The sequence below is a fragment of the Siniperca chuatsi genome, linkage group LG6 (assembly GCF_020085105.1).
Source record: "Siniperca chuatsi isolate FFG_IHB_CAS linkage group LG6, ASM2008510v1, whole genome shotgun sequence".
Lineage (NCBI taxonomy): Eukaryota > Metazoa > Chordata > Actinopteri > Centrarchiformes > Sinipercidae > Siniperca > Siniperca chuatsi.
Window position 1 is genome coordinate 23,529,335 of NC_058047.1, and position 24,953 is coordinate 23,554,287.

At 40.4% G+C, this 24,953-nt stretch overlaps 1 protein-coding gene across 2 annotated transcripts; it reads right to left on the reverse strand.

Annotated features, from left to right (window-relative positions):
* Nucleotides 1-174: 174 nt before the first annotated feature.
* kita (KIT proto-oncogene, receptor tyrosine kinase a) lies at nucleotides 175-22,114 on the reverse strand. 2 transcript variants are annotated; one of them, XM_044199036.1, is made up of 21 exons: nucleotides 21,768-22,114; nucleotides 18,409-18,663; nucleotides 15,863-16,147; nucleotides 15,614-15,753; nucleotides 14,776-14,947; nucleotides 13,879-14,065; nucleotides 12,976-13,091; nucleotides 12,585-12,699; nucleotides 10,800-10,984; nucleotides 9,256-9,362; nucleotides 8,974-9,100; nucleotides 8,297-8,401; nucleotides 7,835-7,945; nucleotides 7,473-7,614; nucleotides 7,210-7,304; nucleotides 6,985-7,115; nucleotides 6,505-6,627; nucleotides 4,558-4,669; nucleotides 4,373-4,472; nucleotides 3,965-4,070; nucleotides 175-2,867 (listed from the first exon to the last, which is right to left on the reverse strand). In XM_044199036.1, the coding sequence occupies exons 1-21, from the start codon at nucleotides 21,820-21,822 to the stop codon at nucleotides 2,685-2,687; spliced, it is 2,952 nt and encodes a 983-aa protein (XP_044054971.1). In that variant the 5' UTR covers nucleotides 21,823-22,114; the 3' UTR covers nucleotides 175-2,684. The 2 variants fall into 2 exon arrangements, with proteins under 2 accessions (XP_044054971.1, XP_044054970.1); XM_044199035.1 differs by having other exon boundaries at nucleotides 14,776-14,968.
* Between the last annotated feature and the right edge of the window lie 2,839 nt (nucleotides 22,115-24,953).

Sequence of the window (24,953 nt, forward strand, 5' to 3'; positions counted from 1 at the left end):
CAGCACTTGGAAAAATGACTGTCATATGTCAGCCATGAAAAGATTTCCATGCATTACCATGCAGAATTTAAGAGATTAACAATGAAAAATAAATAATAGCTGCACAGAATGACAGATGTTGAGCGTGATGTGTTTCTGTGAACAAGGGTGTAAAAAGGGACCAAAAATGTTTAATTGGGAATTCAATATACACAATTTATTTACATTGACATATGTATTAGCAACACATCAAATTTACACAGTAACAATAAAGCCTCAGATTTAATAAATATGTAGCAAAATGCAGGAAAATCTTAGATGGGGAGCAATTAAATGGGAAAAAATCTATTATTTTGATCTCCTTCCTGGTTGTAAAATCCAGTAATATCATTTTAATTGATATTTCCATAAATAGTGATGATCAGATATGATCATTAGGAGCAGTTTAGCCTGTTTTGCTGAGGCAATTACCAAGTGAACTTGCATAAGTGGTTGAAATGATGAATTAGCCAAAATTAAAACATTAGCCAAAGTGAATCTTGTCAGTTTAAGTTACCATGGTGACAGAGACACAAGCAGCTTTTCCAGTTGAATCTACAGTTGGAAATCTGTGCACACGTAAGAAAATACAGCATAATACAATTCTGCATCAATGTACCACATCTTCATTAAGATAAACATCTTCAAAAGCATCAACATTACAATATACGGACATTTATATATTTTCAAAAAGACAGAGCAGTAAGACTGTGGGGTTTTAGTAGCCTAAATGACATGATGAATCTTTAGTAGTGGCACCTCTTGACAGTAATTCTTTTAATTCAGCACTCATACAGCCATGCACATAAAGACAAGTAGACGTGCATGCTCACACACTCATACACACACACACACACACACACACACACACACACACACACACACTCACACATGTTCATACACACAAACAGGACACTTTCCTGGTGCTTTTCACAACAACATCCACCAGTGGGAAGAGGGGAATCATAATGGTCTGGACTGACACAGACTACTGGCTGAGAGGTGCTGAAAGTCCCACTTCTGATGGAGGAAACAGCTGGATACAAAGAAGAGAAGGACTGCTGGGAAACCAGCTACAGGTCGGAGAACAATGAGAAGACCAACACACTGAGACTGAGCTCTGTACCCAGTGTTGACATCTGCACAGAGAGCCTTGAAGACCCTCTGCTTCCCTCTTGCTTGTCACTGCTGCAGTGAATGCTGCAGTCCACTTAATAGCATTTCATGAGCATCTGAGCAGCCCTGACTCTGTCCATGATATATACTGTACAATAGAGAACTACAGTGGTAGCATGGGCAAAAACACACTAACTGCCTGTCAGCCAAAACAGAAAAGGTCCCGTTTCCTGGTCCTTCATGAAGGGGAAGAAGGTGAAAAGCAGAGAAAACACATCTCAGAAATGGCAGTACCTGTCTTATGCTTGTAAACAAAGATCATACACTGGATGTGGCAGGAGAGCAACCATATAAACCTGAACAGTTATTTACACCTTTACAAGAGAACTCTCCAGTAATCCAGCTGTCAAAAAAAAGAAACTATACACCTGCATTGTGAAACAAAGCTAAGATGAATGCTAAGGGTTACAGGCTTCTCAGAGTGTCTCCTTTGGTATATTTTTAACTCTGATGCTTCCCATCTCATTGTATAGCAATGACTAATATCATTACCTACAGATATGTACACATATACAGTCAACAAGCACATAAATGAAAAGCTTGCGTACCATGTCTATACCATATCTCTGAAGACAACTGTGTGTGTAAAGTAATCATGGGCTGATCTGTAATGTGTTAACAGATCTAGTAAAGACAGTTAGTTGCTCTCTAGGTAGTGACATCCAACATAAAAAGAGCAGAAATGTATTTCCTAATCGATTTGAAGCACTTATGGACTCTAAGCATGACCGACCATGCTGTCTAATAGCTTATATACCAGTGTCTTTATATCTATATTTAAATTGGCCCCCGAAAAGTATCTCCTTCATATAAACATAGATCTGAACAGTTGGAAATAATACTGACAATAAAAGAGTTTAAAAAAAAGAAATGAAAGCTGCATTACGTGGTGTGTGTGTGTGTAATGTAATGTGAAGTTCAAGTGCCTCGAGTGCTTTTTTTTCCCTCCAACCATTGCAACAGCCAACCAAATTCAAAACGCTACATAAATATCCATGACAGAAAAACAACAAAGAATAACAATACACAAAATGCAAAAAGAAACAAGAATCTCCAATAGATAGAAAGAAACCGTTATATATGGAGTGCCAAAAAAACAACAAAATGACCTTTATGAAATGTGTAGGAAAAATGTTACCGAAAAAATGGAAAATAACAAAACAGATAACAGTGTAATAATGTACTTAATGACAGTTTTAGAGTAACGATTGATGTCCCTCCACCCTCCTGAACATGTCTTTGCTATGAGCAGGGGAGCATTAGTCCAACTGTCCTCCCTGTAATCAGTAGGCAATAATAGTGATAACAATGATAAAAGCCATTTGTCCTTTGTTGTTCTTTCTGGTAATAGATGGCAATTACCATTCTATCTGCAACAAGTGACAACAAAAGCTGCTGGTGCCGGGTGGTGGACAGATGTAGTGGTTGGGTGGTTTGTGGCGGAACATTAGAGGCACTTTATGAGGCAGCCAGACAGGTTGGGTGGGTCCTTACACCCGTTGGGCTCTGAGGGTTGTACCCTCCAGGAAGACCTCGTGCTGGACCAGTAAGGGCTGGGTTGGAGTGCTGTTACTGCCAGCTGAGTTGAGACGGTTAAACGCAGCGCTCTGAGAACTGTGCTCCTCCCTGTCTCTGGGCGTCACAGGAATCTTAGAGCTGAAGTTCAGATAAATCTGAAGATAAGGAAGAAGTGGTAGAGAGACAGAGAGAGGGTGCACAGTATTCAGTATTCATCTCATCTACACAATTTCTAACTTTGGTGTGTTATTGGTGTCATGTAGATAAATGAAAAAAGACATTGAAAATTCACTAGCTTGCTGAGAGTTAGATGAGCTTGATACCACTGTCATATATCTCCTTTAATTATGACGATGGAGTCAGGAGACAGTTAGCTTAGCTCAGCATAAAGACTGGAAGCAGGGGGAAACTGTCCAAAGCAAAACAAAACTAAAAGTCTTTAGCCAAGTTAGTGGCTATATGAGACTATACTTAAACACAGCTGTGCTTTTAGCTAAATGCTAACATTAGCATGCTAACAGTGACAACCTGTGCTGATGTTTAGCAGGTATAATGTTTACAATGTTCACCATTTCAGTTTAGCGTGTTAGCATAATAAAATGTAGCTACGATTTGGCAATACAAACAAAGTACAGCAACATTTCATGGCAATCCATTTCTAGTACTAGTTCTAGTAAGTGTGTTTCTCAAAATGTCTACCAGTCCCTTTGAGCTCATGAAGGACTGTCAAAGCTGTTGGGAGTGTAAGAGGACAGTCATGGAACAATGGAGGCCCTCGTATGTAGCATGAGTGAATCACTCAAGCTGAGAGTTCAAAACACATCTGCTAATGCTATGAGAGGCCCCATTAGCTGAATTATGTGTAAACACTGGGGAGGTGACTTTAAGAACTGTTTTCCTGCGAGAAGTGATGCGGCAATCTTACAATCACATACCTAAAAACTTTATTTCAGAATGAAATAAGCCAATTCTGCATTAGTCTTGGTTTAGTGGTTAGCATAGAGGACAATCCTTACAGTCATGTTGCCCACATGTTTAAATATTTTTTTGTGGTGGCTCAAAAATGTAGTCAAAGGTATCACATGAACCACACATCAGCTTTTACCAATTTAGGACCCTGAGTCGCATCTATTTCACTACCTCATAATCCTGCTGGGCGACCTGTGAAGCCTTCTTGGTTCATTATTCTTGAGGAATGGAATTTTGAACCATGTGTAGTGAAAATAAACAACATAAAAGTGGTGCAACCTACATGCTTAGTGGCGTCTGACAGCTGTTGTTCAATTCTCTCCACGACCTTCCTGAAGGGGGGTCTGTTGAAGGGGTCAGCATCCCAGCAGGATCTCATAATCTGATACCTGCACAGCAGCATACGAACACACAAACACTTTGATTTGTCTACAGTTATTAAATCCCCTTCCTTTTTTGTGTGTATATTGTTTTTTTTTAGTTCTCAGTTCCACCTAAAAGTTTTAACATCAGTTTTAGTTATGCTTGTGAAAAGCCAAATACAACAGGATGAGAGCGGGCAGCTATTCAAATCAGTCTCACCACCTCCATCTAGGCAATCACACAATCTCTCCTATGATAATTTTTTACGCACACACGCATTTCACTTCAACACCTTTTACACACATATTTCACTTCAGCAACAACTCACATTTCACTGGGTGCAAACTCTGGAGCATCCATTTTGTATCCTTCTTTTATCAGTTTGTAGAACTTGGCATCCACAGGCATACCAGGATAAGGACTGTTTCCTACATTCAGCGGGGAGATTCAGTTACATTATGCACCTCTGAAAACACACAGAGAAACACGCACACAATGGATGGATAGACATACCCAGTGAGAAGATTTCCCAAAGCAAGATGCCATAGGACCACACGTCACTCTCAAACGTGTACACGCACTCAAAGATACTTTCTGGAGACATCCATTTCACTGGCAGACGAGCCTGAGAGAAAAGCACTCAGTGAGTAGATGGATAGTTGAACTGAAGTTGAAGTTAATGGGAACTCTGTTTTGGGTCAAACAAGCTGTGACTAAGACCTGGTAAATGAACAGACTGTACCAAATGTCTGGTATGCACACATTTGTTGCCTGAGGATCTAAAAACACAAAGACCTCTGCCCTTACCTTACAAGTGGGAAAAAATGCAAAGACACACATCTCATGAATGTGGCAGATCACAGTCAGCTCATCAATTGTCACACACACACACACACATACACACACATATCAACAGGTTTGCAACTAGTCATTTAGAAATGCTACTTGCTTGCTGTTAGATTGAATGTGTACTACGTTATGTCTTGAGGCTAATGATTTAAATAAAGTATTATAATTCTAGCAATCAAGCAGATGCGACAGCACAGTACAACTGAGGCAACGGCAGAAACAGAGTTAAAAAAAGAAGTTAAAATTGAACTTGGAAAATGTACAATACAAATAAGGTTGAAGTTAGGCTATAATGTACTCAAAAGTCAGTTTGTCTTGCAGACAATTACATCAGACAACTCTGGAGTTACAACATAAGAAGAATAAAGTGCATGAGCATTAGATGCCCACCAAGTGATTTTCAGTTTTACAATGTGATTGCTGCAGGTCCGAAAACTTTCACATTTCTGGATTTGGTTGCACCAGCTTTTCGTAAATCTATTGTATGTAAAGTCCTTAGTAATTACTAACTAGTTTCAAACTAGTTATTTACTAAATCAGGTTGTAGAATTAAAACTTGCTAGGAAACATCTGTAGCGCTGTCTTATCCAAAGCAATCAACCATATAACTAAACAGGAAGTCACTGCAGCATCACAAACATAACATAACTGCCAATAATAACAGTTTTAGGAGGTCAAATGATATATAAAACTTAAGTGCCAATCCTTTGTAAATATAGGTATGACTTTATTTATTATTTATTTATAACCTACATGAAGAAATATGTGTGTCAGAATTTATTTTCATAAAGTTTAGAGTGAGTGGAAAATATCTGATTATGCTAACCTAGCTGACATCATTCAACATTATTGGCATAACTTCTTTGTAATTTGAGGTATATTGTGTTGTTTAAATGTAATTTAACAGTTTAACTTGTTATTAAAAAACACGTCATTCAAGTGTCATGTCAGATGTCAACCATTTTCCATATTACCTCTTTTACTCTTCACGTTAGCAAGCTAACATTAGCTTTGTCAGTTGGGTCAGATACCTACGCAACAGTTACGCCTGGCACTTAGTAGGTGTAAATATTTAGTGACATCTTGTCTCTACATAAGAACTGGTTTGAGTGGTGCAACCTGTTTTAATTTAGTAATGCATAAAATATTCACTTTGTAAACACTTATGTTGAACAAACAAACAACAACAAATAGCTGGTGGAACAGGAGGCAACGTTAGCTAAATATTTCCTAGAAGTAGTAAGTCAAAGGCAACTGGACTTGCTGTTTGGTCTTGAATGTGTGTTGTAAAACATCCTCAAGACTAAACTGTGTGCCTTTGACCAACTACTTCTAGATATTACTGTAAATCCTGTGGACGACTTGGATCCTAACAGTCCCTATGAAGGACCTTTGATACACAGTAGCTCTCAGAAGTAAAGATGAGATGGACAAAGCAGGGGCCCACTAATAAACAAATTTATTACTTTAAACCAGGAAACTGAAGCACAGCAGGGTTTGATTATAGCCAAGGATGGCATGTTGAAGGGGGACTTTCATGATGGCCACCACTGGATGTATCCTTCATTTCATCTCAAACTCCCAAGTGTCACATCTTTTGTGCAGACTTACGTTGCCTTTGACTACATAGTTGGAGTCTGTGGTGATGTCTCGGGCCAGGCCAAAATCACAGATCTTTGCCACTCTTCCTTGAGTCAGTAGAATATTCCTGGCAGCCAGGTCTCTGTGGATACACTGAAAAACAAATGCACCACTGCCTTTAATATCTAATGATACATACATATGTTATATACACGACCAATCAATAATATAAAATTAGTCATGAATGCAGTGCTTTTTTTTGTGTAGTTTGGTAATGAATTTCCACACTTGATTCTGTAGCACACAACCACTGACACTGACACATGAGCTTACTGGCCACACTATCTTGCCTCCACAACTAATACATTTTTCAACAGCATGCTCCAACATGCGTTTTAGATCTGTTTACTAGCTGTGGAAACATGAGATGCTCTGCACGTAACATTTGCAGAAATTCACATCAAGTGTTTATACAAAAGTCAAGTATGATAGTTGTTATTTGATGCTCACATTTTTTGAGGCTAAGAACTCCATGCCTTTGGCCACTTGGTATGAGAAGCTGAGAAGGTCTTCGGTGTCTAGAGACAGACCGTCCTCGTCAAACATCTCACTCTCGGCATCTGCTTCAACGTAGGAGCCACCTGAGAGGACAAACAGGATGAAGATTTCTTTTCTGTCTTACTTTTTCTGTGTATTTTAAGACTGAGAAATTTGATGAATGGCTGGCTTGCTTGCCTTTGCGTAGTGAGCGTCTCTTCTCGGAGGATGAGCTGAACGGCAGGTTGCCAGCAGCAGAAGGCCTCATGGTCATGTAGCCATTCAAGCTGTCACTGTGAAGAGGAAAGGAGCAGTCTAGTCTCAGCTCAGCACAGCCACACATAGGCACGCTGCTGTCCAAATACCCTCCTCCTACGCACGTTCTGGATAGTAAATACTAGTACTCTCTTTTCTCTTCCACACACAATTAATCACTCTTTATACACAAAAAAGAACCTGACCCAGCTGCATCTCTCTGCGGCATGACGTTGCGGTAGTAGCAGTCTTCCTCAAGCTTAAAGCAGATGAAGGATTCCCTCTTTCTGCGTAGAAAGTTAAGAAGGTCTCCAAAGCAACAGTACTCTGTGATCACCAGTGTAGGGCCTGCACACAAAGAAACATGCCTCATCATGATAAGGATCTTTCCAAATACATGACTCATAGCTTTTGTAAAAAGCGGGAGTAAGTTGGTGAAATAAAGCACTATAGTGACAGCAAGAATCATAACAAAATGAATCTCCATAAACTCTATCAACAATCTCTGAAGTTTCTAGTTTCACTCCACAGTTTTATATGATAATGCAAGACAACAGGGCTGCCGCACCTCCAACAGTGCAGGCTCCCAGCAGGTTGACAATATTCATGTGGTTTCCCAAGTAACTGAGGACTTTCAGCTCTGACATCAGTGCCTCTTTCTCTGTGGAGTGAGCGCTTGCTGTGGGAAAAAAATATTGGAACATAATCAGCATGTGCATAAGGAATAGGAGTAAACTGAGCTCATGTTGAACTATGATACATATCGTGATCTGGTATTTGCAGGGTTAAAGAAAATTGGTTGTTGCTGGAAGCTAATTAAATAAAAAGGTGCCTATTAAATATGTTGATTTAGCAGCAGTGTGCAAACCACCAAATAAAAATATCCACATATAGCTGCCAGTAGCTGCCTGAACATTGCTATTCATTCATTTCTTAAAAGCGCACAGCTACTGTGCACTCTTGTCACATAGTCAAAATAGCTACGCTGGGCTGGTCCCACTTCATTTGCATGTGTGTTGACAGCACTTACTTTTGAGCATTTTCACAGCCACCGTCATGACTGAATCTGCTTTGGACAGTCCATATGCGGTGGCTTCCACCACTTTTCCAAATGCACCAGATCCCAGCGTCTTCCCTGAAGACAAGACAGACAGACTCAAAACTATTACTTCCCACCCTGTTTCCCTCCCACAAACTGGCCCTATGCCAGTGTTCCTAGGACAACACCAGTTTTAGCCCCCGGGCTGTGTACGTAGGCACCAGGACACGCAGGATCCTGTTTAAGGAGGTTTGTTAAAAACAACACCCAGAATATGTCAACAATATTATGTTTGCAATGAGGGAGTGGGGTTTCACGATTAATGAGCTGTGGAACTGGTTATTCGTTATGACCACAGACATGGCTAAAACCTTAATGCTGTGGCCATATACACAGAAAACAGAGTTCCTGTCAATCAGCATGAAGTAGCCTGAGGGTGCCAGCGGTGATGTCATGCTGACTGCACTATTAGGCTTTATTACTGAGACAAACCCCCATTTATCTCCATATCACTCTGCTCTTATGGTGATTTACACCTAAGACATGAAAACCAGGACGTATAATTTCAGTGCCGCAGTGTGTCAGAAATGACGGATTAATGGAATTATGGAGGCCTAGCTATAGCACACACCGCAGATGATTTTCATACAGGAGGACAGGTCGCTCACCAAAACGCAAGTTGTTCCGAGGAAACTCCCACTGGTGATCGTACGATAGCTGGGTGGGGTCAATGTACACGTAGTTGTTTCCATGGATGCCCTCGATAACTTTCCACTGAATCTGGTACTTGGGTTTCTGGCATCAATGCACACAAAAAGATGAAACATAAATTACTGTTACAAATGAACTAACAGGGTTTCAGCATGCTTCACTCTTTTTCATGACTTGTTACATCTCAAAAGTTGATGGAAGTGGGCGCGCCAAGCTGAAAAAGTGCAGCGATGTCCTACCTGCATGTACTTGTAGAACAGCATGATAAGGACGAGACAGAGGATGCCTGCTGCTGATACAGAGCCAATTAGCAGAGGGGTGAACAGATCATGGGGAACAGTTCTCTCTGCAGGGAGACAGAAATGATAATGTTAGATACAAGAGCAGTGACAATATCAGTGACTCTTTCAGTGGTTTGCCATGTTTACACTCTAAATGACATTGCAAAGGGGCATTAAGGTAAGCCAGAGAGGGCTAAGTCACAGTGAAGCCCACTGTAGTCAAATCACAGCAAACAAATCCAATTACATATGTAAACATACTATAGGGTTCTCTGCTGTCTGCACTTTATTTTGTTTAACTGCTTAAAATCTCTTTTGATTATGCAGTATTTTACTGTATTGTTTTTACTTTTACAGCTGTGGTGGTAAGTAAGTGTAATTATATATAATCAGTGTTCTGTTCCTTTGTGTCTGGTTGTTTGTGATGCCGTATTGTTTTGCTCCTCTGTACAGTGGGGTGTAATAAGCTCTTTAGAGATAAGAAGCTTTCTCTCCACTTCAAATCTGAGAATGCAGAGTCTGCAGGAACTAATCCCCTGTAAACCTGTCAGTGGTTTCTAAAGCTCTGTGTATTCTGTGCTGCAGCTCACTGACACCTCCAAGCCTCCCACAGCCACAGAATGCCCAGCACTGCCAGGACTCCTACTGTGCTCCACACTCTCAGCGCCTCCGCCTGGTCTGCTGTTACTCTGTGAAGCACAAAAATCCTGGGCACACACTCCCAAAGGCCTGTCCTGCCTGGCCACAAACACTCTCCTCCCTCATAAAGCTCGCCCACATACCCACTGTAGCTACAGTTAGCCCCCTGTGTCCTGCATAAACCCGGGTCTCCAGGCTCACGCAGGGATAACTTTGCTGTACTTTCAGTTCCTGCACTCACACCACTTTGAGGACATTGTACAGCAGATGGGGAAGCCGTTATAACAGGGCGGATTTGAAGTCATAAGGTAAACAATGGGCTCAGGATAATTCCTATCTGTAAGTGACAACATCATTTCGTGGCCAATCATGTCTGAGGTTTCTCTCCTTGCTAATGTTTACCTAACAGATTATAGACGACCAACTTCTAGTTGTAAAACCACATTTATGGGTTAATCGCGAGAATCATGCTTGTAGTAAATATTTGGCGGTGAGGATTAAATCACACGTGGAGTTTACAGAGGGGCAGAGCTGCTAAAATAACTTTGTTTTTTAGTCCACAGAGCAGGGAGTCACAGAATTTTTAACGTCACTGAAATTACTCTAGTAAAGTTTGAATGAAACTAACATCTGGTGGACAAAGATTTGCAATTTGTACTTGTCTTGTACTGTTGACTCTTGTGCTTAACTCTAATCTGAAGGTGAGGACATGCAGAAGATTACATCAATTCAGCAACAAAACATGAGACTGACAGGCGCCCTCTTTGACATCACATGGCCCCTATTTAACTGTGTGTGGACTTATTAACAAACTGCATCCTACCATATTTGTGTGAGCGTGCATATATGTGCTATCAACTCACCACTGATAGAAAAGAGTGTGTAGGCCTGCTCTCCCTCTACCGTAGCCACACATTCCAGAGTACTGAACCGTCCCCGGCTGATGTTCATCCGACTCTCCACCTCCGTCTTCCCAAACATGGGGCTGAACAGTGTGACAGTGATGACATTGTGCTCCTCCTGGGTGGCATTCACCTGTTGGGAGCACCTGAAGGCAGAAGATTATACATTGTTGAAAAAGGGTTGACGGGATCACCGAGCATATTCTTTTGCTGAGTCTTGAAAACACTTATGTGAATAACATAACTTGACACATGTCTTCATATTGCAGTATATTGCCAGCAGTTAGTTTCACCAGAAGTCATAATAATAGTGGGGAATTACTTTTGTGCTCATGAAATAAAAGTGAAATGTGTAAAAATAGCTCAGGGCTCCATATTTCACCGCACCTACAAAAAGCATTGGTTATCTACGTGCTCTCTGATCATAGGCTCACTCAGGTCACATTACTTTCTGTTTCTGCACATACATTTGCGTGCTTGTATGTAATGAGTATTAAGTGGATTTGATTATAATTGAAAAATGACTGGCTAAAGTTTGGATAATCACTTATGATCCATTGCCTGTGCTGCTTGGGATTGGTGTCGCTATAGCAACCAGGTGCTCCTCCTTCGACACACTTTATGTTTGACACGAGATGAGCCACGTCCAGTTGTATCCAGGCAGATGTCCTGGGCCCCTACCAATCACAAGTCAGCCCCTTCAAATCCCACAATCCCACATTCCACCTTCATCATCATTCCTGACTCTGTCCAATGTGTCTTTAGTGTGACCTTTTGGACCCTTTGAGATGAACTTCATATGAGTTTTGTAATGGTGGGTGGATGCCTTGCAATGAATGGGTGGTGCTATGTGCAAACACAGAGGAAAATCTCCGATAAAGCACCAAGAAATTTGCAGAAGTGCGAGAATGGTTCCCATTTTAATAAAGTTTCCACAAATGATGAGCCTAAATGATCGTCAATGGAGTATTACTGAAAACACACCTTGTATTTACACCCAAACATGCATGCCTCATTGCCATTGCAAAAGCAAACATAAATCTAATAATTGGATTGCTGTAGATCTTGTTTGTTAGATAACACATGACACATGCTTTTTAATTTTGGTTTGGCAGTTTCTCTTTTGTTTAGTCAGTTTGTAAGACTGATGATCAGTCTGCCTAATATCAGTTTAAAAATCCCAGTAATTACTTTAGGCTGTAGTTCTCAAGTCGAGAGCACTTATTACACAATACCAGCATGTTGTGTCTTTGATCATTTTTTTTCCCTTTAAACTTAAGTATAAATTAAGGGATACTTTTACCAATGAAAATGCATAAATGTGACTGGAAGACAGGACCTACTGTATTTCTCACTCTTAGGTGAAAACTTGGTTTCAAATTTTAAGTATTTCTCTATAATATTAAATATTCATTACTAAATAAGCAACAATCAGTGTTAAAGTTGGCACAGAATAATCTTTAGTTAGTTTATATTAAAAGTGTAATGCTCAAAAACTCATCAGGACTATGAGGGTGTGGTTCTGTTTGGTTCCAGGACGTATGACATCACATTTCCCAACTTAGCCCGCCCACTGCAAACCAGTGACAAAAGTGCAAACAAAAACAGAAATGCACAAATGTCTCATGAGAAACAACCAAAACTGTTCTAACTTTGGAAGAAAATTTTGTGGTCATGTAACACACAATTACTGATAGTAAGAAGCTGATTAAGAAAAAAGCTTTTCGGGGCCTTTAAAAATCTCACCTGGCATAGGGCTGTTCACAGTAGTACCAGGTGATCCGCGGGGCAGGGAACCCCTCTGCCACACAGCGTACCTGTCCGTCCACTGGGCCCTCATGAGATACAATCTCAGGTTTACCTAACAAACACAAGTTAATGTCAGAATATGTTAGGTAAAAGATAAATGACAAGCAGGAGAGAGTTTTTTATTCAGTTGTATTGAACCTTTGTGAGGTATGAATCATACAGTGTGAGGTGAGGTAGGGAGCCAGACCTCATTTCACACAAAGAAAAAGGTCAATGAAATCTATTCCCACATGTCAGCTACTGAAGATTAATGCAATGTGGAGTATGGAAATCCATTATGTGGTTTAAGGCAACTAAAAACCTTTTAAAAATCTATGATACAACTTACTGATCACAAAGATGGTGAATGTGTGGTTCACTGATGCGTCGCCGTTGGAGGCTTGAAAGGTGTAAACTCCACCCTCTGACATTTTCAGTCGCACCAGCCTCAGCTCACTGCTGTACCTAAACATAAAGAAATTACATTTTTATCTTGACTGCATTTATCAATTTTTAAGAAACAAACAAACAATAATGCTTTAATTGCACAAACAGAAAATAGCAGATGATTCTCCTTCATTCATGTCAATGCTGCCTGAGAAAGAATTTGAACTGCTCAGATATTTGCATTTTGGATTATAACCAGTCTTTTGTTTGTCTTCTGCGTCTTTTCTGCACATCTGTTCATTGACAGTATGCACGTGCAAACCATTAACAGAAAAACATATTTGCACTTTCCAATTATTCTCGAGACTACTTTAGAAAGTCTTTTCCCACAGTTGATATGGATTTATTGATTTGTAACATAAAAAAACGTGTCATGTGCTAGTTGCTTAAGGGAGTAATATCCAATAGAGGCTTAAAGGTCGCGTCCTTTTCTTCCCATATTAAAAGAAATGTTTGCAACAAACACCATGAATCGCAAAGTCAAATACACTATGTTGAGCAATATTATGTAATATTTCTATCTGCAGCACAGAGGTAATACTGCAGGAATTTCGTGGTTTCTTTTCATGTGAAAGCCATTTATAGTCTGACAGTTCCCGTTTGACTAGAAGCCGCGGGGCGTTTTTACAATCTCATCTGTATTTCTCAGGGAGCTGTGACAAGTGCAGCTGTTACATCAGCACCTCCACTGACCTGTAGCCAAACCAAAGGTGTTAAATTCCACTCAGTGGGAGTAATGAACATTTTCATCTATGTGGTAAAACTGGGGCGCTTAAAGCAATTGAGTGTTTTTGTGTTGTCACACCTGTATTCATGGCTGTGTGTGGTGATGACATGGTCGGTTGTGTTCCTCAGCTCGAGGCCCATGAAGCTCCAGGAGAAGGTGTGTGGCTTTGGATAAGCCTCCATGTCAATATTTAGGGACAAACTCTCACCTGAGCGGACCTGGATAGTTCTGTTGTTTGCGGGTGTTAAGTTGATGAATCCTTTTTCTGATAAAATAAGGAAATGAGATATTGTTACAGGATTTGCAGAAGTAAAACTGAGTCTATATTTATTGGAGTCAAAATAATATAATGTTATTGGTCCAGAGACTTACAGGCAAGTCACAGAGTAACCCAACACATGCAAAACTTTACATCCAAAGAGATAGGGCAAAACAACACATACTGTATCACTACACACATGTACTTTTAAAGCAAAAGTTTGACATTTTGGAAAACACGTTTATTCACGCTCTGGCGGGGAGTAAGATGAGAAGATCGATACCTCTTTCATATCTGACTGTTAAATATAAAGGCACAGCTAGCTGTTTCTCTGTTTCCATTTTTTATGCTAAGCTAAGCTAACCAACTGCTGGCAGTAGCTTCACTTTTACCGTGCAGACATGAGAGTGGTATCACTCATCTCATCTAACTCTTGGCAAGAAAGCAAATACAGTCAGCGTATTTCCTAAATGTCAAACTATAACTTGACATTCAGTAATTAATGAAAATTGGGAAACTTAAAGCTGCTGTCGCAAATTTGTGAGGAGAGAAATGAAATATCAAGAAATTCAACACAAGAATGACTGATTGACAGGTCACACCTTCTGCCTCCTCACTGGCCAGTTAAATTTCCATACATTTTTTTTTACGACTTCAAAAGTAAAGTTATGGTACCAACTGCAGCTTTAACTAACAGCAAATCTCTTTGTACTCACCATAAACATCGAGCCACACTGACTGCGAGCTGACCCCTTTTTCATTCTCAGCTTCACATCGGTACCTCCCAGCATCTTGAGGTCTAACCGCCGTGATGTGCAAGGTGGCGCTGCGCACGTGAGTGAAGTGCTCCGTCAGGATACGTGAAGCACCGTCAACCTTTGCTGGTTGCTGTGGATACCAGACGGCACCCTGTCAACGCCCAGAGATCTCTAGAGATTAACTCTGTCTGCATGTCTATCCTTGCCAAGCACACGAATACTGACACAGACAGGCACAGTTGCTCACACAGGTATGCACATGGTAGTCCACATCATACACATACAGCCAAGATCCTGAAGCCTAGACAGCATTAACTTTGACCCCTTTCATGTTCATAAGAACAGACAACCACCAAATTTACAATGACAAAATCAAATATTCGATTTGTGATTTTTCTTTTGTGGATTATAATGTCACTTGTTTTATGATTGTCACTCAGGTTTGTTTTCTTGTTAAGGACACTTCAGTTGTGACAGCTTAATTGGTATCAATTTTCAGACAATAATCAATGTAGTTGGCAGGTAGTTATCATTAGGAGCATCACAGCATTTCCAAAATGCATAGAAAATGTGATTTATAAAGTAGTTTTTACAATTAAGTCAGAAAATAACACTGGTAGTGGGTATGAATCCCAAGGACAGCTGATATTTAGTGGTTGACTCTTCCTAATTTTCTGTTTGAACTGATCAAAGCCCTTTTAAATCTTACAAGACAACAATCAATACTCAAGGTGTAGCTTTTCCTAGCTGAATCTGCCACCAACAGCACAGCACACAGCAAAGAAAAGGGTCTCACCGAGCCAGGTGGAGTGACCCACTTTAGCTGTATTTCTCCATTGACGTTAGTGGTGTTGCAGGTGAGGGAGAGGCTCTCATCCCGGGTAAGAATCACTCTTTTGGGGGCCTGCATCTCAATCACAGGAGGAACAACGGGGACTGAAAGGAAATAAAAACAAATGGGACTGAATTTTCAACCTGTGTGTGTCAGGAGCTTCTGAAGCAACTATGCACATGCACATACACACATGCATTTACACCACTTTACCTGGTCTTACTGTCAGGTAGTAGTCATGTGATCTGACGTACTCTTCCTTGAGTCTTCCTGTGCACACATAGCAACCTTCGTAGGCCTTTTGTGTGTTGTGGATGATGATGCCTTGCTCCAGGCTCGCAGAGAACTGGAGATCAGAGGCCAGAGCTCTACTGGAACATGTTTCCAGGCGCAGGTTGTCCAGACTTGGATCAGTTGCCAGGCAGGGGATGGAAGCAGTGTCTCCCTCGCGAGTGAGAATGTTGAACACCATTGATTTTCTGAAAGGATTGTCAGGATCTGCCAAAATAAAAATGCAACTGCACATCAAAGATGGTGTCAGAGCTGTAATCGGGGCTGCACACAGAGTTGTTGAAGCATTAGTTTGTGACAGCCATGATATAACAATGATACACTGTTTAACATACACTTTTTCCCCACTTCTATTTTGTTATTTTGACTACGAATTGTTTGTTTCATCATAACTGGCAGTTTGATGGGCCCTGTGATTGGCTGGCTGATCTGCTCCATCACCTGCTAAATAAAATGAATGATGACGAGTGTATTTTTGGGTCATGAAATCAAACCCCATTTTAGATACTATTTATTTAATGCCTTTTTTGCAAAAGCCATTCAATGTATATACATTGATTTCCATTCTAGTAGTAGTAGAGTAGTTTTAATTTTGACTCATTAACTGACTCATTAGTCAGGTTTCCATCCAAATTTTAACTGAATTTTTAGAAAATCTGCAAAAGAAAATGCGAATTAATGCACGTTTACATCCAATATTAGGAGTTGGTTTATCAAAATAAACAGCTGGTGGTGGTAATCTTCCAGTCCGGTACCATTAAATGATTATTATGAATTAAGATTAATTAAAAGAGCGCCAGTCAAACCTTAAAGGATGAAAAAAAATATAGAAAACACGACGGAAATGTGGCATTTAAGTTTGTTTCATGTTTTAATTTGAGAAACATTACAGTCTCTTCATCACTCTACACAGATCTGATGTTTTCGTCTGCCACTATTTTTCGTCTACTCAGAGGAGCGGTCCCTGTGGATTTTTTTATTTTTTTTTACCTCTAGTCGTGCTATAGAGCTGTTTTTCTATGAGTGTGTCCCCATTTTGTTTGTCTCATGCATGCGCAGGAGGATGCGTACACAATTCTGCCAGTGGTTTCACACTATTCCACTGATCCACAGGTAGCTGTAACGCCCCAAGATACGCAGCAATGCACCAACAAAGACAGTGACGAAGAAGACTGCCAGCTAGTAAACATGGATGTAAACAATGTACGATTTAAAAACATGGGGAAGGAAATACATTCAACAGGTTTGTTAGACAATACCTCACACAATGCCTTTTGGTGAGTAACAGTGAATGTGAACATAACTTTTTTTGTTTACAAGAAAACTCCACAGGGCATTTAAGTCACATACTTCACGTGTTGTCATGATTTATTCACAGTCTGTCACAGTCTGTTTGCATTGCATTTTGTTTTGTTTTTTATCGCTACACCAACTTTTCCACCTCAGCCAGGTTCACTCTCTCTATACTGTATCAGAGCTGTATGAAGTTCCTGCTAATGCAAACAAAACAGTCCCTACTGCTGCTGCTGCTTCACATTAAAAGCATTCAACTGGCAAAACACGGGGTGGTTTTTATTATGAAGCAGTCAAAAGAAACGCAATGCTTAGCACCGACCACGATCTTTGATCAAAGTGCATCAACAAAAACAAAACAACGGTAATTTTTGATAGTGGCTCACAACAACTTGGGTTTGTTTAAAACAGCACAAGTTTGTTTAGCTGCACTGTAAACAGATGCACCAATTGCTCTTCTGTTGTATTTCTGACATGTTTACATCCCCCAGAATTCTCGGACCTGTAGTATTAAACTGCATTTGCTGTTACTACGGTAACCATGGGTGTCAGACAGACACCCAGAATTGAAATTTTAAGGATTACATCTTTAAATCTAGATATTCCACTCATTTGTTTTTTCCAATTTGAATTAACAGGCACAAAGACTGATATCTACCCTACAGAGGCAAAGAGTTGTAAAAGCTTGAATTGTCCAATCATTATAATCAAAGCACAAGTTGATCAGCAGACTAAACATTTTTTTAATAATGCCACATCTTAGCCTCTCATCTAAAAAGTAGTTACTGCGTGTTGCTTAAAAGGTAGATGTGTGGATTGTGGAGTGAATGATCAGCACATGATATACTGTAAGCCTGCAGTGATGGCAGTAGGCCATAGGGGTGTGAAGTCACACAGAGGAGGAAATACAGTAAAACTCAGTCATGCCCTCAGTAAACAGCAACAGTATCTACTGTACCTGTCCGGGCAAAGCTACAAACACCTTTTTCTGCACATACACCCACACACACTTCTCCCTGTCAGTGCAGTGAGAAATGCTAAAACATTTTCTCTGCTCTACCCTGCAGTCTGTTTTCATTTGCTCTAGATTTCAGTTCTAGTTTCTCTTCTCTCTCACACACAAACGCATGTAATCACCTAAATACACTCAAACACTGACAGTTACATCCAGCTACCTTTCACATAGACATAAATGGAGGTTTTCTCCTTGGAGCTCTCCTCCAAGCAGATGTAGCGGCCCATGTGAACAGGCAGAGCCCTGGGGATGTGCAGTGTGGACATCCCATCGACCTTTTTCTCCCCGCGCACCTTCGGCCGGTCCTCCCGCTGCCACTGCATCTCCTTCACACCCTGGCAACGCAGCTCGAAGGCTGTGTTGAGCATGACGACAATGTGGGGGTCGGCGGGGGTGATAGTGGGCTTGGTGTTGCCTATAATGGGATAGAGAGAGAAATCAGCTGCATATCAAACATACCAAAATCATGATAAGCCAATTTGTGTTACTTAAATGTTAAAAAGTAGTCCCATTTTTACCACACTTTGGAGGAAAAGCTCATGCATGATTATGGTCACACTGCTGACATGTTCACTCAGAGGATGAGCGCTTTGAAACAGTTGAGTCCAATTAAAAGTCTTGACAGACTGAAGATCTTTTAAAGCCTCAGAATTTTGGAGAGGTTATTTAGATGCATTTTTTTTATTTGAAAAACCTCAAAGTTGACTTATGCTGGATACAGGAGTGAAATGTTGCAGTCATTATCTCACCACTGTGAAGTCAACACCTACTACCCCAAAAGATTTCTGTGCATCAGAACAGCTTAAAGGTAAAATCCCTGATCCAAAAGTAAACAACAGGATCGCCTCTCCTCCTCACTTCAAAACACAGGATTTGTACTGGCTCTCAATTCCAAATAGATTGAGAGGTAATTTAATACACATATTAACACTACATATAAGAAAAAATTGTAAAGTTAAAGCATCAGTTTCCAACCGTCAAGGCTTGTGACCCCTCAGAACAAAGCAAAGTCTACTTCTGACCCTTCAGCACAGGTTATAGCCTCAGTGTGGGCACCAGCTGTGAGCAGTTCAACCAAAGAGATTTTTCATTTGAATGAGTTTTAACCATATACATAGTTGAAAATATGCTGTATTTCACAAGAAAAAAGCAAAACATAGAACTTGAATAATCTTGTGATGCCTCAGATTTGTCTGATCTCTTGGGGGGCTCCCACGTTGGGAACCACTGTGTTAAAGGTTTGTCTACATCAGTAATGTTTGTAAAAACCAAGAAACAAAAACAGGATTATTTTGATCATTTGAGAAAAACATTCTTATTTTTCATCTCCAACTTCTGCGATATATGTGACTGCACATGCGCTTCAGATTGATTAAGAAATGACAGACTAAGCCTTTAAATTCTGACTATCATCATAATGCAGGTAAAGAGGCTTGGTGTGTCAGCAGGGATTGAACCCTCCACCTAGTGACATCTGAGCAGATCTCTGTAATCACAAGGCCAAGGAAATCAAGTTACACACAAGCAAACATGAAATTCCGTCCTTGACGTTTTACAAGTCATGGTATAAAATAAAACAAATGTGTGTATCATGAGCTGGACATGATGTAGTACTGTGGAGTGGGTGCTTTTTAATGGGGGCTAACTGAAAACAGGTGGGGGAAGTGAATGAATAATGTGTTTTTTTTCCCTGAGCAAACATCACCAAGGCGGGGCACTCAACCTCTACTTTTTCTATGGAAGCCTCTTGTGATAAACACTACAGGACTGTGGCTGCAGCCTCCACCGCTGAGAACACAGTCGGAGGGTGAAACAGGGTGCTGCTGACAAAGATGCTTCCTCCATCCCTCCTTTCATACAATAAATACATTTATATATATATGAAATTAATTATTCTCCCGTTGCCAGAGGCATAACAGACGTATCTGAAACGTTTAAATTCGTAGAATCACAGCACAGCAAACAGCAATGCAACCTTTGCTACCATTACACAAAGATGGGTCTGGCTTCTGTGCTTGCAGAGCCTCTGCGCAAATATTTGGCTAACAACTGGAATTTAACGTAAAGATCTAGCTTTCACCATGGCAGGGAGGAGATAAAAAGATCTCCACGTGAGGCGTTGTTTGATTAATTGAATTTTATTTTAGTCCATTTATTAAATCATCATAGAGCACAAGAAAACACGGTGAAAGTTAATTAGGATTGGAGCCCGAAAAGCAAAACTTAAAGTAAACTTCATGGCGTGCCTTTATTGCATCACATGACAGGCAAGCCTATGCACACTGCCTGGAGATGTGGCAGCCATTCAAATTCCCCAATGATAGCCACACGGCGTGAACATCAACGGCCTAGCACGAAGGCATCATAAAGCTGTAATCAGATGGAGATAGGGGCAGAAAATAGAGTCCACCTGATGCCGACCTGAGCTCCGCAGGCGCACCGAGGACGCAAAGGAGCGCAGAGTTAAACAGCAACACATGTTTCGGCAAAGATGGCTTGTGTGTGCGGTTTTCCAATACAGATTTCCATAAATTTGCCAGCTATCTCTGGGGAAATCCCAAACTATGTTTCCTGACAAGATAAAAACAAGTTGACTTTGAATTGTGGATAGACAAAAAACAAAAAAAAACCAAACAAACAAACAAACAAAAAAACTCCAATAAGACAGACAACAGACCCAGACGATGTATTTGTATAAAAAGGCAGTAAAAATATTGTTAGGTGTTGATGGACCTTGACCTCTGCAGCTACACTCTGAAGATTATGCCAAATCATAATAGTTGCAATGTGTGTTCACAAATCCATTCCCAGAGCAAAGTACAGCCAAGCAACCCGACTGTGGGGAAAATGTTCTAAAGTCCTCAGTGTTAAAGTCACACATGTGACAATATTTATCCATTAAGTGAGAAATTACGTATGCATGCCAACCAGTTCTGGACATAGCCGACTCGTTTGCATGCTTCCTAGGAATCAGGAGTTGCCGATGTATTTCCATAATGACGGTTATGTGCGGCTCAAAGAGGAGGAAAACCGCATGAACCTGTCGTCTTCATCGAGCTTAATAACACGATCAAAACGCCTCTTTGCATCACACTTATTATTCAGCATCCTACTTCACCTCCACTGTTTGATTACTTTTTTTTTGTTGTTTGTTTGTTAATGGTACCCTGTTCTCTGAATAAAACGTGAATTATTAAAGGAGCGCGCTCGCATCCGGATCATCAGCCAAAGTATCCACTTTCCTCATCAGGTTTCAGCGACTTAAGGTTGTCTTATCACTCCCTTTGGATCTCATTGCACCACTTCCCAGAACAAAGAAAAGTGCGGAGAAATGCAGCATAAAGGCGATGTGGAGCAATTCAATTCACTGTAATGTGGATTATCTTTATCTTACTGGGTTAAAGGGAGCCGAGTACCTATAGTCATTAAAAAGACAGTCGACCCTTTCGTTGTGCAAAAGTAAACAGCAACAAGTTGCCTGCGTAAATTGGCGCATCAAGTGCAAATGCTCAGTCTTACCTGGATGGAAGGTTAACTGTAAAAAGACAGAAAGCAGTATCCAGTGGTATTCCATAGTTATTATTCCATGGGTCTAGCTGTAAAGGAGAGCCAGTGCCTTTAAGGTTAAGGTAGCTCTACTCGCCGAGCGCGTCGGAGTTGTGGGAAGTTGACTGCGGGCTCTGATAGAGACGCACTTACAAGTCTTTAAAGGCACAGATGCCCAGTACGGCTCGCGACAGCAGCAGTCGTCGCTTAAATGCAAACATGCTGTTTTCCTGGAGCGCGCCAGAGGGGACGGTGCAGGCCGACCAGGTAGGCCTATCTCTGACTGACTGTGGCGTCAACATGTTTAAAGGAGCCAGTGGTGGAGCCTGTCACTCACACGTTACACAGAGAGGGAGGTGTTCAGAACCTGTTGACAGATCAAGACAAAGATACATCCAGTCCAGTTTTTACATGTCTTTTAGATCTGTTCTGACGAATTACACGATATGGGCCTACAAGAGATTTTCATGTAGCGTAAATCAGTCAATAGAGCCCAATCATAGAAGACTTTCCACATGGTTTATCAAAAAAAAAAAAAAAAATAACGCTGACACTTATTTACACCCAACACTGAAAAACACGTTAACTTCAGCTTTGAGGAAATGATTACAATAACGTTTCACCAGTATGTTTTTGTTTTATTTTATTCGTCTATTTTCTTTCTTCCCGAAATTGAGGAGAAGACCACATAACGATGCTTTGTCTTGTGCCTCCTCCTGATACCACACATGAATTTTTTTTTTGCACACTGGTACACGCACTCACAGGCTTCCAGAGTTGGCCTAGTTTCCCACTGGCTATCAAACACTCACGCCATGGTGACTTAATATTGACAGCAATTAGCAATTCCATCTTGTACCGAAAACAGCTGTTACAGTCCACTATGTACAACAAGTTCCCCCCTAAGTAGTTCCTGTAATTGCCCATAATAGATCTCTGCCCCCTTGTGATCACATCAAGCACTGGAACCCAGTTTGAGGATTAAACCCATTAGGAAAAGTCGGGAGAAACAGAATGTTCTGTTGTAGAAAAGGTTGGACACTGTTTTCAGAATCAAGACGTTTCGGCTCCCATCCGGAAGTCATTCTCAATTGAGAATTGAGAACTCCTGGACGAATGAGGGACTACACCGTCTTAGGATGTTCTGTTTCTATTCATCCTGTCTTATGATGTTAGATTGTTTCATTTATCCTGTAATCTCTCTCAAAGATTTGTGCACATACATAGTGTATACAGGCTATATATACAGTAAATATATAATATTACAACAGTTGTACTTCTTCAGACTTGTGCATTTTAAGTGGTTAAACTAGCTGTTGCATCACATGTTTTGCACACTTGTAGGATTTTCAGCTATAGTTGGACCAATAAGCTATTCTTCCTGGTGGAAGTGGTGTAAATGAAGTTCAAAAAGACCTTAAAGAGCTACTCCAGTGATTTAGTTTTGCACCTCCATAAAGTTAGTGGGACTTGTGAAAGACCTATTAAAAAGAATGAACAAAATCGAAGTGGCAGAGGCTGAGAGATCCTGACTTTTAGTCCTCACTGTGGGTGAAGAACATTTCCCATAATGCACTTAAATTGCATCTTTCACATATGTAGACCCTCCCTGCCTGTTAAATATCCTTATCTTTCAAACTTGCATTTGTTTTCTATAATTTGCATGATTTCACATGGCCTTTTATTTTGGTACATACAGGCAGAGAACCACAGTTTCCCACTTTCTGAGAAATATGGCAAATGACTTTGGCCGTGGGTGTGGCCTAAACCAACCCAAACACCAATAACCCAAAACACTTCGCTTGATTAATGTGATACTACCAATTCTGCTGTGGCATTTTGGCCATAAACCATTTGGCCATAAATGGCTTTTAAACAAATGTCTGAAATTTGAGCCACATGCTTACAAAACAGGCAATAAATCACAATCCAAAAAATGTGGCTGAATTAATGTGGTGGATGCTTGTAACTTCACATATACTCCTCTTGCATTTAGAACCACTATCTGTTCACTAAATACTCATTACCTGCGTGTTTGGTCATGAGTGCTACAGGTACTTGGACCACAGAATCACTGCATGCTGCTGTCTTAACATGTATATTTATTTAACACAAGACTCCTGCCATCTGACATGGTTCCCCAGAGGAGGGTTTGAAATAACAAGCTCCTGTTTTCATCCTATGTGCAGAGTTAGCCTGACAATCACATGGTTTTGGACCCATAAGCAGTACATTTGTGAAAAACATGCTTGTCGTAAAAATGGCTTAACACCATTAAAGGTATGAACCATAAACTCAAGCCTGAATAGATTCTTTCTGTCATTTAATATCTTCCAGAATCATTTTCTTGAGTACCACAGACCACTCTTATAGGCGCTAATGGCTTACACACTGAAACCAAATCTCTAATTTAACTTCCTCGAAGCATTAACTCATGTAAAAGACCCATCAATTATCACACATTGATTTTTCCATTCACATAAATGTCTTTTAGGATAACAGAAAATTATTTTTGTCTGATCAACATGCTAAATCTTGTTTGTCTAAGTCTGTACCCGCCCACTTATGAGCAACCGACTGAAGTGCTGCTTCAATTGCTTCCATGATGCAGACATGAAGGTACATGACTGTGTATGCAAATCTAAAATAGCAGCAGATGGATAGATGGAGGGATGATGAGGAGCTTAATTAGAGAAGTGAGAAATGTTCAAACTTGTGCATGTGTTTTAGTCAACCACCTTTTAAAAGCCTTCAACTCATTACCAGAGAATCTGACACCAGAACAGCTGCTCTTTGTTTCTTGTTTGTAGGATAATGTCACTTAAAAAGAAAATGCTAAATAAATTAAACCAAATGCTTCAGCTTATAATCAAGCCATAATTAATCTCCTTCAATTAATTAAAACATACCATAAAAAAGAAAAATGGGATTTCTTTTACCTACTGTGCCAACCCGCCACACACACACTCCTTTTCCTCATTTACCCTTTTCCATCTGCTATTTGTAGTTTAAATTTTTACACCATGCTCTGTGTATGTGAAGTCATGTGGCCCGGAGGTCTGTCAGAGTGATAAAATAAAATAGATGGTGTCACAGAGGCACCATGTGATATCAGGGGGACACACATAATGAGCGCAACTAGTGTAATGTCCAGTGCGT

What these genes read in the sequence shown, in the direction of transcription:
- kita (XM_044199035.1), bottom strand. Translation starts at nt 21,822, where the DNA reads ATGGAATACCACTGGATACTGCTTTCTGTCTTTTTACAGTTAACCTTC. An exon ending in ACAGTTAACCTTCCATCCAG is followed by an intron (nt 18,664 to 21,767) that starts GTAAGACTGAGC and finishes ATCCCATTATAG; the next exon opens with GCAACACCAAGCCCACTATC. An exon ending in AGTTCTTAGCCTCAAAAAAT is followed by an intron (nt 6,628 to 6,984) that starts GTGAGCATCAAA and finishes TTTGTTTTTCAG; the next exon opens with TGTATCCACAGAGACCTGGC.